General features: G+C 30.5%; 1 protein-coding gene across 2 annotated transcripts in view; it reads right to left on the bottom strand.

Annotated features, from left to right (window-relative positions):
• Nucleotides 1-15,329: 15,329 nt before the first annotated feature.
• The window catches only part of LOC100167969 (protein eva-1 homolog C), a 227,881-nt gene continuing 225,529 nt past the window's right edge, over nt 15,330-17,681 (bottom strand). For both annotated transcript variants that reach the window (XM_001945599.5, XM_008185164.3), the window contains one exon: nt 15,330-17,630. In XM_001945599.5, coding sequence (XP_001945634.2) covers nt 17,553-17,630 — 78 coding nt within the window. In that variant the 3' untranslated portion in view covers nt 15,330-17,552. The remainder of the gene's footprint in view (nt 17,631-17,681) is intronic.

Genomic DNA, 17,681 nt, shown 5'->3' with positions numbered 1-17,681 from the left:
TATTATTTTACACTCATAACTCGCGTAAAAATTGAGATATTGTAAAAGGGCCAACGTAAGAACACAATATTATATAATGTTCTTAACTTTAAGGTTGGTGATAGGTCATTTTTCTCTAATATACTTAAGCTAACAACACAAGGTTGGTTTTGCTGATCGCAAATGTGCTTTGTTGCGCGTGGGTCATATAAGTATAGAGAAAACAAATAGTGCGCCGACATCTCTCTTAGTAAAAATTATTTACAATGACAGTGGCGTGCAATATTTTTCACTGTAACGCACATACAAAAAAAAAACCGTTCACTTGGAGGCACAAACATCCATTTTTGCATAGTCTACGCGACCACGCTATGATATAGGTAATAGCGATAATGTTTGATGCCTCATTTCAAGCACTCGCAAGCACAACAGTTATTTTTACAATTTATCAGTTGCGCCATCACTTAATATTTAACAATATAATAAATATTGCTCATTAGCATTATGGTTGTGCGAAATAAATTGTTAACAGTAGGTTGTAGGTGTATAAGTATATTTATGAATGTTGATTGATTTTCTGTATTGTTTAAAATATATAATATTGCATTATTATTGCGTTAATTAAATAGGTATAAAGTAGGTATATTATATATTATTATATAGCATATAATTATATAAACTATAAATGTATCTATATTAATTATTAATTATACATGGAATTTATTAGTATTAAATATTCTGTTTCGATGAAATATTTTTGGAACTTAGAATAAAATAAACGAATACTTACAAGGAAGTAAATTTGGTTGCAATATTTATTTGTACATAATGTATAATTTATTATTATAGGTACCGTAATACCGCTGTAGGTATGCATATATTATGTATGTCATACATAAATTACTAATATTATACTATTACCTATAGGCTGTCTTCACTCGGAATCGTTTTTCGTATGCAATGATTTTACATCACTTAATTCAAATTTAACACATCCATTACAGTGACTCATCTAGGCACTCATTGTACAGCAGATCGGTAACCACTTGCTCAACTTTTTCAGTATATTTGTTATTATATGCCTATTAATATAAAGTTTTTTAAATAGGTACCTACCAACCTATTAATAGGTATACCGTATACTTTTATCATAATATTAAAGAAAACAATCATTAATAACAAATGTTTATAAAAAAAACTAGGTAGGTAGGTATTGAAAAATATAAATATTTAAGTTAAAAATAATTCAAGTTATTTATTACTATCCGTTGCAGGTGGATATTGGATTGTCATCTCGAGTTTTATCCCAGGCCAACGCCAGGTAATAGAGCTAGTAGGTAATATTATATAAACTCAAACGGTTTAACATTTTTCCGACAAATATAATATGGTTTGTCCGGCGATTTGTGTAGTCCAAATTGGCAGGTACCTACATTACTGAAGAGTGAAGCTGAAGTGTTCAAATGTTCAATGTTGTCCATAATTACATTTTAGCTTATCGCAAGTACTTTCCGTTCGTCGACAGAAAGTGGTTGCTCACTATCCAAAACGAATCGTACCCCAACTCAACCAACTTGCAGCATCCTCGGTTCTTAGCTCCTTTCGCAAGCGCAAAGCAACTTTATTCTCCCGGCGAACGAAGTAAGGTTGTTATGAATGTAGGTACCTATGTTACATGTATCCGATATTGCAGTACCTATACATAGTCAAATAGGAAAATATCTGAACACAACGAAAAATAGACGAAGAGGGTTAAATGTATGAAAAATTGTTGTATTAAAACAAAATGTAGGTAGGTATAACAAATTATTACATTAATTTCAAAATACTATTAAAATTAAAGTGTCAATCACAGCCAATAATAGTCAATATTCAATGATTTTTGTAGTTAGGAACTTAGGAGTAAAGTAGGCATATTCATATAGTTCATTGCATGTTTAGACTAACTTCAGATTAAAAATACAATATATAATTATTCGAATCCAGTAGTAAGACTATACAAATCTAAGCGTAAAAATATTTAACGCTATTGTAGTAAACTAAACAATTAGTTTATTAACGATTAATCAGAGGTCTCCTTGAAATAGCTGGTAAAAAAATGTATAAAAATAGAATCAGCTTCTTATATTGCAATTTGTAGTGAAGTTGTCATAAGAGGAATGATTTTTTTACTGAAATCACTTCGGAGTTAGGTACTTATTTTTTTCTAGGAACCAACCAAGTCTGGAATTGACGATTTTTTTTCAGGACCTTACACATTGTGTTTAACAAGGTTATTGGCCGATATCCTTTCCCCGGTTTGTTAATAGGAATGACTAAGCCTTTTTTCCACGTTGACGGGAAACATCCGTCGCACCAAATGGTGTTCTATATTTTTAGTAGTAAAATTTGACTTTTTGGACCAAAATTGTAAATAAATATAATTGTGATTCCGTCTGGTCCTGGGCTTAAACTGTTAAATTTTTTTAGTATGTATGATATCTCGTCCATAGTAGTTATCATTGAATTGATTTGTGCTTGATTTTCATTATTGTGGTCAATGATATTGGTAATAGGTATATTTTATTTTTCGAATTTAATTTTGATAAAGTCGGGATTGTAAGAGGAGCCTTAGAAATGTTAGAATGAAAGTATTTTTCTAATTTGTTAGATATTTCGATTGTATTAGTTATTACTTATTAGATTATTTCTGCCAATATTTTAATCAATTTGTAGTTTCTTTTAAGTTTTAAGCCCTTTTAGTGAACGTATTTTATTTCATATAAGTTTGCTATCTGCTTCTTCGTTTATATTATTAGTGAAAGTCATCCATAAATCGTTTTTTAATTATATATTTTGTATATTCCCTATGTTATTTAGATTTATTAAATCACTTACATTTATTGTTTTTTTTTTTGAAAATATTGAGTGCCTCATTTTTCGATTTTATTGCGTTTTTGATATCGCTGTTCTACCACGGAACCTTCGTTTGCTTTGGCTTACCTACTCTTGTTTTTTCCCATCGAAAGTTCAACTGTTTTTGTTATTGCGTCCGTGCAAGATTTTACTATGCTGTTTATGTTTAATGTGGCTTTATTTTTTATGTTGTCTATATTTCTAGTTCTAATAGTTCAGTGTATAGGGTCCAATGTGGGTCTTTTAAATTTCCATCTCTCGCTGATGATTCATTTTTTGAGTATTCGGACTGAGGTAAAATTTGTACCTAATGTTATAAGAAAATGATCGCTGTTGGTTAGATATCGTGTTACGTTCCAATCGATTCGTTGGGCTGTGTGGCTAGTGCTGTGCTTCCAAATGATGGGTCGATGTTTGATGTTGCCGTTTATTGGATTGAGTCTTGTTGGCTCAGTGTTATTTAATAATATTATGTTAATATATTTTTCTATAACTTTACAGTCAGAGCCCCATATTACGCTGTGTTTATTGAAATCTCCTACTACCTATTATATGAATGATTGCAGTAATTGTTTTATGATATTATTAATATCCGTGTCGGCGACTGACTTCTGATTAGGTAAATATATACATATATATTGCAAATTTGCTTATTTTGTTTATATCGTTGTTTGTTAACTTAATTGTTACCACTATCGCTTCAATATTTGTATAAATATTTAATTGACCGCTTGGGTAATTTATTTTGACATATATGTCCACTCCACTGCTAGCCCTTGCGCTATCTAATCTGTTTTTATTATAACCGTCATAATTAACTAAGTTTGTTATGTTGTCGTTTTTAAAATTTGTTTCTTGGACGCATATGATGTCTGTATTGTGAAATTGTATTAATAAAGTGATTTCTTCGTATTTTTTTTTTTTTTGAAACCGTTCGTGTTCCATACTGTAGAATTTATATTATTGTTATTTGTTACTATTATTATTATCTGGTTTCATTTGTGTTTTTTTTTTTAATGAAAATTAGTTTAGTGTTTAATATATTATGTTTAATTTTGCGAATGAGAAGGTGTTAGGCGTTATAACGTGAGTACAGTACTGGTATATCAACAATGATACAAATAATGGTGTTTGAAAAAATAAACGGTCCCGAAATCCAGCCGATGCTGGTCGATTAATAATAACATGATGCTTACTCGCTGGCTCCTAATGAACGGTGTTTGTTTTAAACTATCGGCCCATTCGCAATTTACCTGATAAAATGGCTGAATCACAAAATAACGAAACGACCCACGAAATCGAAGAAATCGCAAAGGACGTCTTAGACAAAATCATTAACTACATCGATTACGAACTAATGGAAGAAAAACTAAGACGATTGAAAGATATTGATGAGGAACAGTCCATCGGTAATCTAGCGGGCCTTTTGTTTTACGTGACCCAGTATGCGGGCGGCGACTACGCGTACAACATCGCTCAACCGGACGACAATTCCAAAGCTGGACCGGTTGAAACGATCCACGACGACGTGGTTGTCGCGCCGACGGCTCGGGAAGCGGAAGAGGAGCGAAGTGACGTCACCCCGGCCAGGGGACTGGAGGTCAAGAACAGTTTTGGAGACTTGATCGGCTGGCTGGACCCGGAGGTCACACTTGAAACACGCGCAACTCCACGCAGGAGGACGGCGAGAATCGTCTCCGCTGCTTGGAGAGGTATTGCGAAGGCCGTACGTGTATTCTGCAGCTGCTGTTCTGCAGCTGTTGTACCGCGACGGGATCGTGGACGTCGCGTGCTCGAGTTCGGTCGACACGCGAGATTCTCTGGCAGCTCAGCAGACGCCGTCCTGCTGCTTCGGTCCGAGAGCGACGACGACGACACGACGACGACGCGACGACGGCGGCAATGGATACCACGGAGGTCACGGCGGGTGAGCGACGAATGACTATAAATACAGGAACACGGCAGTCAGCAGCACCGGGCTCGAGGAAACGAAACGTTTCAGAGTTCAGCGGTGCGCGACTCCACGGCGGGGCCATCGGCTGCGGCAGACCCGGTGCCGGCGGGACGCCAGGGCGAAAACCACGGACAGAGTATCAAGACAGCGGCGCGTTTCGATGCTGTCCGTCGGTTCTCTCGCAGTTTCGCCCAGCGGTCTGATCCCGTCAGCCGACATTATGGTCTTCGTCGGACTTTGGTCACCGTGTTCGCCGGCACAACAGTCGTCTTCAGCGCCTGAAGTACCGTGAAGCGCACCGTGGTATAAGTAACTTCTATTACTTCCATCATGAAGCGCACGACATGACGCGCACTAGCCGCTCGTCGCCAACTGTCGTCGTCGCTCTCGCCGGCTGCCATGGTCGTCTTCGCGTCAAGAGCAAACGCGCCCGCGGCGACTATCGTCTGCCCCGCAGGACCGGCCGTGAGAACGCTGTAGATAGATATAGGTGACCACTGGCAATCACCGTCTGCATCACCTTCCGCTCGCCATCACATATTACCCACATCGCCTCGTCTTGTCTGATGGATTTTTTTTTCATTAAAATAATTATATTTATTGTTTTTGCAACTTTGGTTGTATTGTATATCATTTTTTCGGCATAATTACTATACAAATTGTAAATAACTCATTCATTCAACATAAAATATTGTTTCATCATTTTTCATTAAATTATGATGATCAGATGATGTAATAAAATTATTCTGTTTACACGGTAAAATGCTGTTTCATGTTTTTCACATTAAATAGTACGATTTTATTTATTTAAATATAATAATGGCCCCACTGAACATGAATATGTTCACGTACAGGGAGTGTGGGACCCATAAAGAACACAAACTAACAATTTTTTTGTTACGTAATCTAAACCCCAATAAAATAATATATTGAAGGTTTTGTCCACGTTAAAGTATATTATGTTTACCGGTGTGGAGACATTTTTGTGCGCATCATTTTAAAATCAATATATTCATCGCACGGCTCAGAAACTAAAATAATTATAACTATAACTTACTATTGTTCTATGAACCCCACATTGTGTTTATATAAAAGTACATTGTGTTTATGCGCCTACCAGCTTATCGATCCACAAGAGTCTGACTGTCGAATCCGGACACGCTTGTCAATTGTGTCGACGATGGCGATAATATTTGTTGACTGTTGTGTACACAATAATATATTTAAATAACATTTAGAAATATATAATAATTATATTAATAATATTAATTAATTAACGTTTAAAGAAATTGAAATTGTAATTAAAAAAAAAATACTGTCTTATATAGGTACAGTGTATACACTAATAACATATGTTGTTGAAGCGAATTGATCAATAATTATAAAAAAAAATCTGAAAACAGCTAAAACGGGTCAAAATATTTTGAAAATGTTATCAAGTATAGAAACTGATAAAATAAACATTTGGTATAAATGTAGAGTAGGTACCTACCTAGTTATTCATTTTTTGATAACAATTAAGAAAATCGTTTCATGAGAAATCGAGTGAATACAGTTGCAGGTACAATTCGTGAAAATTTGAACTTCCAACGCTCATAAATAATTAATTTGAATTTCCAGAAGACATTTACTTTCGGTCAAAGGTGGAAAAACTTCTAAAGAATCTTGAATTAAATTTTAAAATCTTAGATATAAAAATAAAATTTTTATGAATTTCTAATTTAAAATAATTTGTTATATTTCGTGAATTTGACGAATTTTGTCAAAATTCCGACTTTAGACGATCATAAAAAATTATTGTGAATCATGCTCAAATTTAAATACGCGCAAACATTTTTTTTTTTTTTTAAACACATTATCTATTCACTATTGTAACATTTTAAGCTTAATTATAATGTAATTTTTGATGCACTTGCCATTTTCCTAATAGTAAATTTTTTTATGACAAACTATATATTACAGTAATGTTATATTATATAATATACATAACACTACATACCTACTTGGCAACATATTTTTTCATTTATTAGAATATAATATGAAGTTACAGATAAATATGTAATAGTAGTTAAAATACGCATATTATGATTTATGGGCGTGAACAGACACAAAAATAATATCCATGACCTGAAATCTTGAGGTGAGTAGCGGCTAGCAGTAACACTCAAAACAAATATAGATATAAATAAAATATTTAAGGCACTTTATTGTGCGGGGTTGGAAATGTGTGTCTAAGGTCTAATGTCTAGCGTCACAGGCGCAAAGTGGTAGAATGCATTTTAAAAATTAAAAATATAAAATAAGTTTGTAGACTGTAGTAGAAGCTGGAAGCAGTTTATTCTAATTTATAAACCAATTAATGTAATTACTATTAAATTTATCATTAAATGATTAGTCACAGATCACTTGGGGATAAATGCCAAAAGTATGATTGTAAATTAAATTAAGAATAGTTAAAAAACAATTTGTGAAATGATCACGATTGCTGCTAATATTAAAGTCTTAATTGTTATTGATAAATTAATGGATAGTTAATAGTTTTTAACTATTAAGTATTAACATTCATTGTATATAGTTTTTGATCGCCTATATTATATTATATTATATTAGGTACCTTTTATAAAATTAATATTTCCGAAAAAAAAATCCTAACAATTGAATACTTATATATTACTTATATACTTATACTATATTAAGTCTTATGATTCTCATAAGACTTTACAGTAGCCTAACAGTATCAAAAATACATTTTTACAACATTTATTATGCCTACACCTACTAAACTAAAATGTTCACGAACTTTGTTATTTTAACCTATAATAACCATTTTAGTTCACTATTATGATCTATGGAGTAGCTATTTAATACAAGCAATAAATTATTATTCGAAAACACAATTTCGTATATTATTATTTAGTAAATACAATGAAACTAAAAATAAACATATGATTACACACTGAGACACTGAGTATAATAATTAAAAATCAAAGCTTTATTTTGACTACTGATCGTGTCAAGACACAAAAAAATTTTTTTTTGTATTTGTAAATATAAATGTTGTACCTAACAGATTATAAAAATAAATTTTTTTTTGTCATATTTATTTTAATTTGTACAATCTGTATAAAATATTTTACAATAAGCACAATAGATGGAGGGATACATACGAGGGCTTAGTTGGCTTGATTGAAGAAATTATTCAATAATAGTACCTACCTCATGGCATGCGTAGTACCTATATAGTGGTTAGTCGTCTAGTAAGTCACGGCACCAGATACTCTTTAAACGTCGGGTAGGGTCACTTGGGATTGTTCGGGAAGAGAGGTTTTGAATGAGAGGGTTTCGGTGATTTGCTAGTTTAAGGTGGAAATGTTTATATAGAGTTTTAGCAACGTTTTTTAATGTCGGAATGAGGAGGTCCCTGTGTGAGTATCATTGGATACATAAAAATGAGCTTTAGTTATCTTCTGGGGGCACTTGGATTGAAATGTTTGGATTCTGTTTATATTTGAGTCTTTGGCTGATCCCCAGAGTTGAATTCTGCAGGACCAGATAGGTTTGAGGAGTAGCTTATTGATAAGGATTTTATTATGTAGTGTGACATGTTTGGACGAAAGGAGGAGGTGAACCTGTCTTTGACGATTGTTGGGAACTAGTCGTTTGTTGCATATGTGAGCAGCTCATGTGAGTTGGCGATCTAGGTAAAGACATAGGTAATTAAAAAAACACACATAATTGTAATGATTTTACTGTTTGTCAGTATTAGGAGAAAATGTTAGACTTCGAATTTTAAATTTTACAAATCTAGTTGGTATTATAGTCGGTACTGTAAAATGAATGTATATTTTACTGTATACCCTTATATTAAATTCTAAAAACCAGTAGGCACATTTTTATTTAATGATTCATATTAAACTTATTCATTTCTCGGTAACGAGAATACTGAACCTCACTGAGACTCTCGTGGGGCCCAATGGAGTCTAATCTATATCTTAAACATAATATACATTTTAATATAATTTGTACAATCTGAAAAATTAAACTAACAGCTTTTCAAGTATATAAACTTTAAACTATATTTTACAGTAGTTAAAAGAAACTGAAAACTTATAACTTAAGCTTAGACATTTTTGGTAATAATATCTCAATCGAAATTTGATTACTGTTACCATATTATTATATTTGATTTCATTACATTAAAATAATTATGAATAATATTTTCAACAATCTCACAATGCTATCTATACATATCTCTATGTGTTGATGGAGGTATATGTATACACACAAACTAACAGAATATTAATTGTATTAATCTTTAATGGCACTACAGTGTGTTGAATGCCGGGAACAATATCAACGTTAATTAAAGAGCAATCTAAATTATTATTAACTGTCAATAGAACCCCACCTCCTCTACTATTTAAAATACTATGTCTATCGTTTTTAAATGCATTGTAATTACAAAGGCCTAACTCCAAATTACTTATAGAAATTATTTAACCATGTTTCAGTTATCAACAATAAGCCACAACAAAAATGTAAAACAGAATTACGAAAAAAAAGAAGTTTGGTTCTAAGACTTCTAACATTTTAATAAACTACATGGAGATTTGAAAATCCATAGATTGAGGTTGTGAAGTTGAAACTTCTACATTTTTTTACTATTCTTGGAATGCCTTTAATAAACTTGATTGTTAAACCGATTTCCCCATTAGATAAGCGATCTGTCGACTTTTCACGTAGCTTCTTAATGGAATCCTTTTGATAGAGAGTACGATCAGAATTAATATTTATCGGAGAAGGAGGAACATTTTGAGAAGGTTTACGTTTATTTTTAAGAACATCATATTATGTATTAGATGGAGTATCATAAAATAATATAAATATTACTTAAATTGGGCGTAATTTACCACTTTAATAACGACCCAAGCCAGGGGCGTCATTTTTTTTTTTTTGGGGGGGGGAGGTGCAGGGTGTACATTTGCACCAACTTTTTTTTAAAACGCCTTCTTTGGTCTGCCAACAATAAATATAAGCACCGATATACCTAAGTGTTTTATAGTATATAAATGTTATATTTTTTCGGTATTAAAAAAAAATGTATTGTACTAATGTTTGATGTGGTTTTGTGGTCCCACAATATTATAATTGATAAAATTATAACACAAAGATTGTGAAGAAGGGTACCCATAAAATAAATTTCTGGTTTTATTAAGCTAGCTATATTATATATTTTGAGTATGCAGGGAGAAAAAATGTGTAGGTTAGGTTCGGTTAGGTATTTTATTATAAAGGTGATTTATACCCATACGGCCATATACATTTATTTACCAAGTGTAAATAAATGCACTGTACACTGGTATCCACAATATAAGATAAATACATTAAAAGTGCCTACACATAGTTCGTTAAAAATACCAAAAATAGCAACAATATTGTGATATTTAATATTTTCATACTAATTTAAGTGACATATTAAATAAGTCATAAAAATATTCTACAGATTTTGTCCCCGCTTGACCCCCCCTCCTCCCACCAAAAATTTTTTCTATGTGGCCCGGTAATGATCTGAATGGCCGGCAAGCATTTTGGCACCAACAAAAAAAAAGTTGAAATGACGCCCCTGAGCCAAGCGAATAACATTGAACGGTGTGAGTCAACACCAATAGATATAATAACTTTATTATCCTGATTTGAATCGTGAGAAATTCTTTCTTCTATAATATCGGAGTGACATTCTTTGACATTATAAAAAATGAGGTTCGTTGCACGACTATTTCGATCATTGATTTCATTAACAATCAACTCATTATCAAATGAATGGTTTGAATTTATCGCGCGAGAGTTTTTCAAACCTTTGACTTCAACAAGCAATTTTTTTATCAGTACTTTTAAGTCAGGCAAGTTATTGAGATCTCGATCACAATCGTCACAGAAATATTTTTAAATTCTATTTTTTAATGAAACACATTTGATTTCCGACGCAGATATACAAGAATACTATTGTTGTGAAAGAGAGTAGCAGATATACATAGCATTTTATAGGTATATCCAATTTAGCGAATCGAATATTACATGTTACTCATACACTTTAAATCAGAGGACATAATATGTATAATTTATCACAAAACGGCAAACGTGTAATTCAAATATAACAATAATGCACAGAAATCGCGATTACAGACTTCTGTTAGTTACAAATGTCAACGGCCAACTGAATAATAAATCTATAATATAATATATCCTTTGGAAACAATTCGATTACAATAATATTGGGAGACTTTGTAACTTATAACTATTTAATTCTAAATGTATTTCTCCATTTTTATGGTCCACAGGAATGACGTGACGTTTTCTGGCTGTCAGATTATTTCGTATAGGTTCGTTGATTTCTTCTTTGTTTGATCTATACATTCTGTCATCAGGTGTTAACGTTGATAGTAACTTTGCATTAGGTGCATTCCGTCGGTGGTTATTTTTTCATGAGGTATCCATGTGTGAGGTGGGTGTGGCCGATTCTCTGTCGGTTTATTATTATTTTTGTTTTTCTTGAGATTTTATATTGTGGCCAAGGATTTATGTTTTGTTTTATTTCACGTAATTTATGGTTTTGGTTTAACCAGTGATTTTGCCATGTATTCGGTATGATTGTTCTTATGTGTTTTTTTTCGTCTAATATTGTGCTGTATTTTTGTTTGGAGGCATCGGATACTATTGCATTTCTTGCGTGTTGGTCAGTTATATTGTTTCCGTACATTTCGCAATGTCCTGGTGTCCAAATGAATTGGACATTATAACTTCTAAAAATGTATAAAAAGTAAAAACATAATTTTTATAGCTTAATATATTATAAAGTTGATGTCATGATAATATTATGTAGTCATTATATAATATCGATTTTTTGTCCGTGAGTACTCAATACATTTCCATAACGTGATCAATTATTGTTCTCTTTCGTTTTAATTTCGAAAGTCTATCGATAAAGATATTTATGATTCTTACAAGGTACGATATTATAGTTTGTTTCTGCATCATTCAAAATCTCGAGATTCTTCCAAAGTCAAAAACTATCTTCCCGTAGATAATATTTTCCATATTGATTAATAATTTGGTACCTACCTATTTAGTTTTTTGTACGATGTTAACTTCTATTTATAACGTTTTATTTCGACGAGCAACTTATGGTATTCAATCCATACGTTTTACTATATATTACATGTAACTTGATTTTGATATATTTTTTGTATAGTCTTTAGACATTTCACTATAATGTAGGTACTCTTTCAATATCAAATAATAAATATGAAAGTTATATTTAAATCGTTCACTTTAGTAAATAAATAAATATAATTTCAAGATAACTGATAAGTAGGTACCTATATGACATACACATTAGTTTTAATCATGTTGTGTTATTGTCTCATCATATATAGTTGACTTTACTATGATTAATGAATAATATGAATATATTATTTATTTAATGTTTATAATCAATATGGTGAGTGTTAAACAAATATACTCATCCACGGTGTTTATCCACATCACCGATTTGTCGCAGTATATATTTTTAATTCTTTAGCCAATTTCATTCGTATATTATACGTTTTAAAAGAAGTTTGTATTCGGTTGATAATATCAATAGTTAATGACTTCATTATAGTAAAATAAATTACGTTAGTAACAATAATATCGCAAAATATATGTATTATATTTTATACTTAATATAGGATGACAGACCCCCTTCGCTTAGATTCGTTTTTCAAATGCAGTGATTTTAGATTCCGAGTGGAGCGATGAATGTAGGGGTGACGGTATTTTTTTTCCTTCGATATTTCGGTATGATATTTTATACCGGTATGAGTCGGTATACCGAAAATATCGTTATACTGGTATTTTGGTTCGATATTTTCGATATTTCGGTATTTTCAATATTATCGGTATTCCGGTATTTTCAATATTATCAGTATTGCATTTGCTAGTACTTTTACCAGTTTTATTGAAAAAGTTCCAAATCGGAGATTGTTTACCCATTGTTTTAATTAAATCTAAACACTTTTGAAACCAAATACGAGTAATATTCATAAAAATGTTTTCTGCCGTAACACTGCACAAACTCCACAAACCACTTGACTGTCTTGACTATTAAGAATTAAATATTAATACTGTGACGACGGCAACACGCGACAACGGTAAAAACAAAACAATACGGACCCGACGGTCCGACCCGCACCGGTATTTGAGATAATATATTTATTATTTATTATATAAGTGTTTCTATATCGAAGGCCCGTAGTAATTTCCCACTAGAAATTTTGTACAGTTTAAAAATAAATTAAAATATTAAATTACTAATTTCGGTGTTATCGATATTTTCGATATTTCGGTGTATCGATATTTATGATATTTTCGGTATTTTCGATATTACCGGTATACCGTTTTTAAAAATTGGACGGTATACCGTTATATCGACCTCAAATCGATATACCGGTATTACCGTCACCTCTAGATGAATGTATTGATTTTACCATGTTGTGTTTCTGTATAATACACGATATTAAATTAATTTAATATTATAGAGCGGCGTATTGTATAGGCAATATAGGTACATAGTTGCGGCCAAGAACACAATTTTATACGCAATATGTGGAGTTTTATTGTATAACACTATAACGCATTTAAAACATCATCTAGTTGCATTGTTATATATACATTTTTCTTTGTTTACAGGCTTCAACTGCTAAGGTTATTAGCCGAAATACTTTTTTTTTTATTAGGTACAGATTATAGGTAATAATTTATTAACAATTTATCTGATAGCATGATAAATTATAACGGCTGAGTAGCGTTTTTTTGAGAATGGCATAGAACTTTTCACCAATTAAGCTTTCAGTATGAAATTTATAATTTGTTTAACCAGATGATCAGCTACTACGCCAGTGTCAACTCATTAACTTTTGGGGCCATTAAATGTCGGTTAGTAGATTAAATATTTAAATCTATTTAAATTAAAATCACTAGCTATTTTAATGAATGGTCGAGGTCAGTAAAGTAATAGACCAACCACCAAAATGAAGAAATGCATTTCTTACCATCGCAATTTATTGTGTTATTTAATTCAATCGTAATTGTCTTTCTACTGTAATTTCGTCCGTGTAAAATATCATATTAAGAAGTACATATTGTGTATACTTTTTACGTTTTGAAATTACATTATGCTACATTGACAAATATTATTTCTACGTTGAGCCCATATAACTATAAGTTTGTACTCAGTACTAACCAATAAATATAAATATTTTATTTAGATAAATATAATTGAATGAGCGCATTCAATCTAGATAAAATTCAGATATTATAATGTACATACAAATGTATACATTTTAACAATAGGCGTTTGATTGTACAGTTTTACGGATTTCAGTGTCCTGTTTAAGTGAGTGCAGATTTAGATGGATATTATGTACAGCCGAATAAAGCGTGTATAATCAATCTTAGGACACAGTGCCCATATTATAGCAGATTAATATTATTGTTTTGAAAGTTGAAACTAAAGTAAACATTTAGTACGAACAAAAATATAAATTAACATAATAATATTTTACTTTGATTGATCATTCGGCATTCTACGATGAGTGAGTGGGAAAGAGCACAGTCGGTATTATGGTAAACTGTTTGATGTAGGAGGAAGACATGGGAAACTAAATATTACGTATACACATCAATACCTACACGTGTATACGTAGGCATGTGTGTGTGTGTGTATTTGGTATTTAATATTTATTAATATATAGTTCTTAGTTGATAATACTGAAATAAACACAAATATTATAATATAACTAATTGATTTTAAACTGATTTTCAGTTTAACATTAATTAGTGGCATATGTAACATAGAGTTCAAGTATTTTGTATACAACACCTTAAATACGAGTGGGAGGGTATTGATAGTAGCAATATAGAACATTTTATTGGTAGATATAAGTATATAATATAACTAGGGTTAGGTCATCTGAAATTATTTGAGCAACATCAGTTTTGTTTTTATGCACGCCAATGAGTTGGAATATTTTATAATATTATGGTTGATGTTTCCATGCCAATGGTGAATTTCAGTAAATTAAAATACTTAATCAAAAAAAAATAAATGTAAAGACAATTTGATTAAAAACTGAAAAGTTTCTACTCGAAACATTTTTCTAATTATCTATATAAGTAATTTGTATATCTTGATACATTTTTAAGATTTTTAAAAACATTTAAGGTAAAGTTAAAAAGCTACTTATCTAGATAATTTCAACACTTTTTTTTTATTATTAACTTTAATGATTAGATAGCTGATATTCATGAAAAGATAACGTGAGTTGTACAGTAATTGTAACTTGCAAGTCTAACTGTTATGCAGTTATGACCTCGGTATATTGTTTAAACAATAATATAAATGTGGTGGGTATGATATTTTTTTAAAAATAAGTTTATTCGTAGTATATATACATTACATTTATTTACATTGCATTGAGATTTAATGAAAAATAAATAAAAAAATTGTTTAGGTAAGTACATAATGAAACAATATCTATTATAATGATTAAACTGTATATTATACCTACTGTATAATAATTAAATTGAATAAATAAATTGTATTGACTACATTATTTAACATTTTTTTTTTGTTCATCAAAGTATTAAATAGAAAGAAAAATAATAAATTAATACATTTTGTGAGAACATAAATAAATGTACAGTTTTAATGATAAACATAGCTATAGTTATCAACACAGTTAAAAAACATAAATATAATAATAAAATACAACAAGAAATGAACGTATTACTTACAATTTCTTTACATACAATTAACAGTTATGAATATTAACATTTTATTATACTTTAAAACTGGGATAATAAAGATATGGTTCGTTTATACAATATAATTATTACGAAGAAGTGTAACGATTGCGTTGATTTTTACTTCAAAACAATATCTTTTAAATTATTAATGGTTTTCTACTGAGAAGGTTTTATACTTGCATAGTCGTACAGTTTGAATACTAAGAAAACAAAAATTGTAATAGGTATTGTTAAATATTTGTAAATATTATATTATTTAAGTGCTATAGCCTTTAAGTAATCGAGAGATCAATTTTGGCTTGTTATTCTTAGCTCTAAAGTTATTCTTAAGAAATATCATATATTTTATAGTTGTTCCGTGTATACATTTTTTAATTGCGTGTGTACCTATGGCTCTGATTTAATTTTATACTTAACCAAATATTGTTATGTTACAATAATTTTATATTATTTACTGTTTTGTGCGTAAAAATGTCTTATATCCATGTACTACAGAAATATATTGTAATATAATAACTATTTAATATACCTATGTTAAATATACTGTTATTTAATATAATATGTTTAATGGACGATATATTATATCCTCTATGATTCTACCTGTGCCTCTGGCTGTTTTGTGATGTGTTAATTAAATATTTTTTTCACCACTATAATATCTATTAATTTCAATTTAAACTTTATTTTTTCATTATTTGATTTATTATGTTTAATAATGGAGTTTAATACTAGATTTTCATCATGGTTGGCATAATATGCGATTATAGGTGTCATTTTAAATCCTCATCAAGATTGCTAAGGAAAAACAGATTATCCACCATTAGTAAATCGTTTATTACATATATGTATATTATATAATATGTTACAAAAAAACTAATCGAATTCTTAACTATAAGAAAATTATTTAAATTTTTTTATGATTTCATTATGCTATAATTTTTAATTACGAATGTAGTATATTCAAAATATTTCTAAGTTGTACAGGTACAAGACATTGTGGTAGCGCTCAAATTAAAAGTTATTTATGTGAAAACTGAAAATTATCAGAAACTGTATTATTTATTCATATTTATGGTAATGTATTTTATTTTATTTAAGTATAAAATATTTTTTTTGGAAACTATGCTATTTAAAAACGACAATCCCTAGAATTCGTTTGTTTCGAATTAAAAAAAAAAAATCTCTAAATTTATGTAACGAATAAGTAGTTTTAAAATAAGTTTTATTGTAATTTTACTTATTTTACGTGTCAAAAGTTAATAGCATACTACCAAGATTAAGTGTCTTTTCATGTTTAAATTTATTAAATTAGTCATTATCACTTTACGAGGTTCTATTCGTCGGTTACGGTTATTTTTAAGTGAAAAAAATCAATAGCAACATATTCATTATGGTAATGGACATGAATTGTCTGTACGAACAAGCTGTAACCCTCTTCATATTTTTACATTACACAATGTTCACAGATTATAAAACTCGTTTGATGTAATACATAACAATATTATACATCAATTATTCACATTGATTGTTCTCGATTCGTTTCTCGAATGGCATCGTTCTTTGGTTTTGAGTTTATTGATTTACACCGGTAAATTAATCATATAATAATAATAATAATAATAATATATACTTAAAATTATATAACACGATTCGACTGATACGCAGATATTTATTTATACATTACATACATTATACGTAAACAAAAGAAATTATAGACTAAAGTAAATTCGAAAGTCTTTTAAGTTGGGTTTTGCTAAGCTCATTCTTGGGCAAGCAACGATCCCGTCCGTTAGAAACAATACATTCTCGATGCGGCAGGATTTGCTGGCGTTTGGGATGAGCAAGGCAGCCGGCTGACCGTCTCCTTGCCGCCATTTTGTCATCCATAATAATATTGCGAGCTGTCATTCCTACACAGACTTTTGGGCGCAATACCTTCGTTTCCATATCTCACCACCTATATATTGGCAACAAAAGTAAACCACAATATTAATCGCATATTATAATA

The sequence above is a fragment of the Acyrthosiphon pisum genome, chromosome A2 (genome assembly GCF_005508785.2).
Source record: "Acyrthosiphon pisum isolate AL4f chromosome A2, pea_aphid_22Mar2018_4r6ur, whole genome shotgun sequence".
NCBI classification, from domain to species: Eukaryota; Metazoa; Arthropoda; class Insecta; order Hemiptera; family Aphididae; genus Acyrthosiphon; species Acyrthosiphon pisum.
Note: the sequence above shows the minus strand (reverse complement) of the source record. Positions and strands in the feature narration are given on the sequence as shown.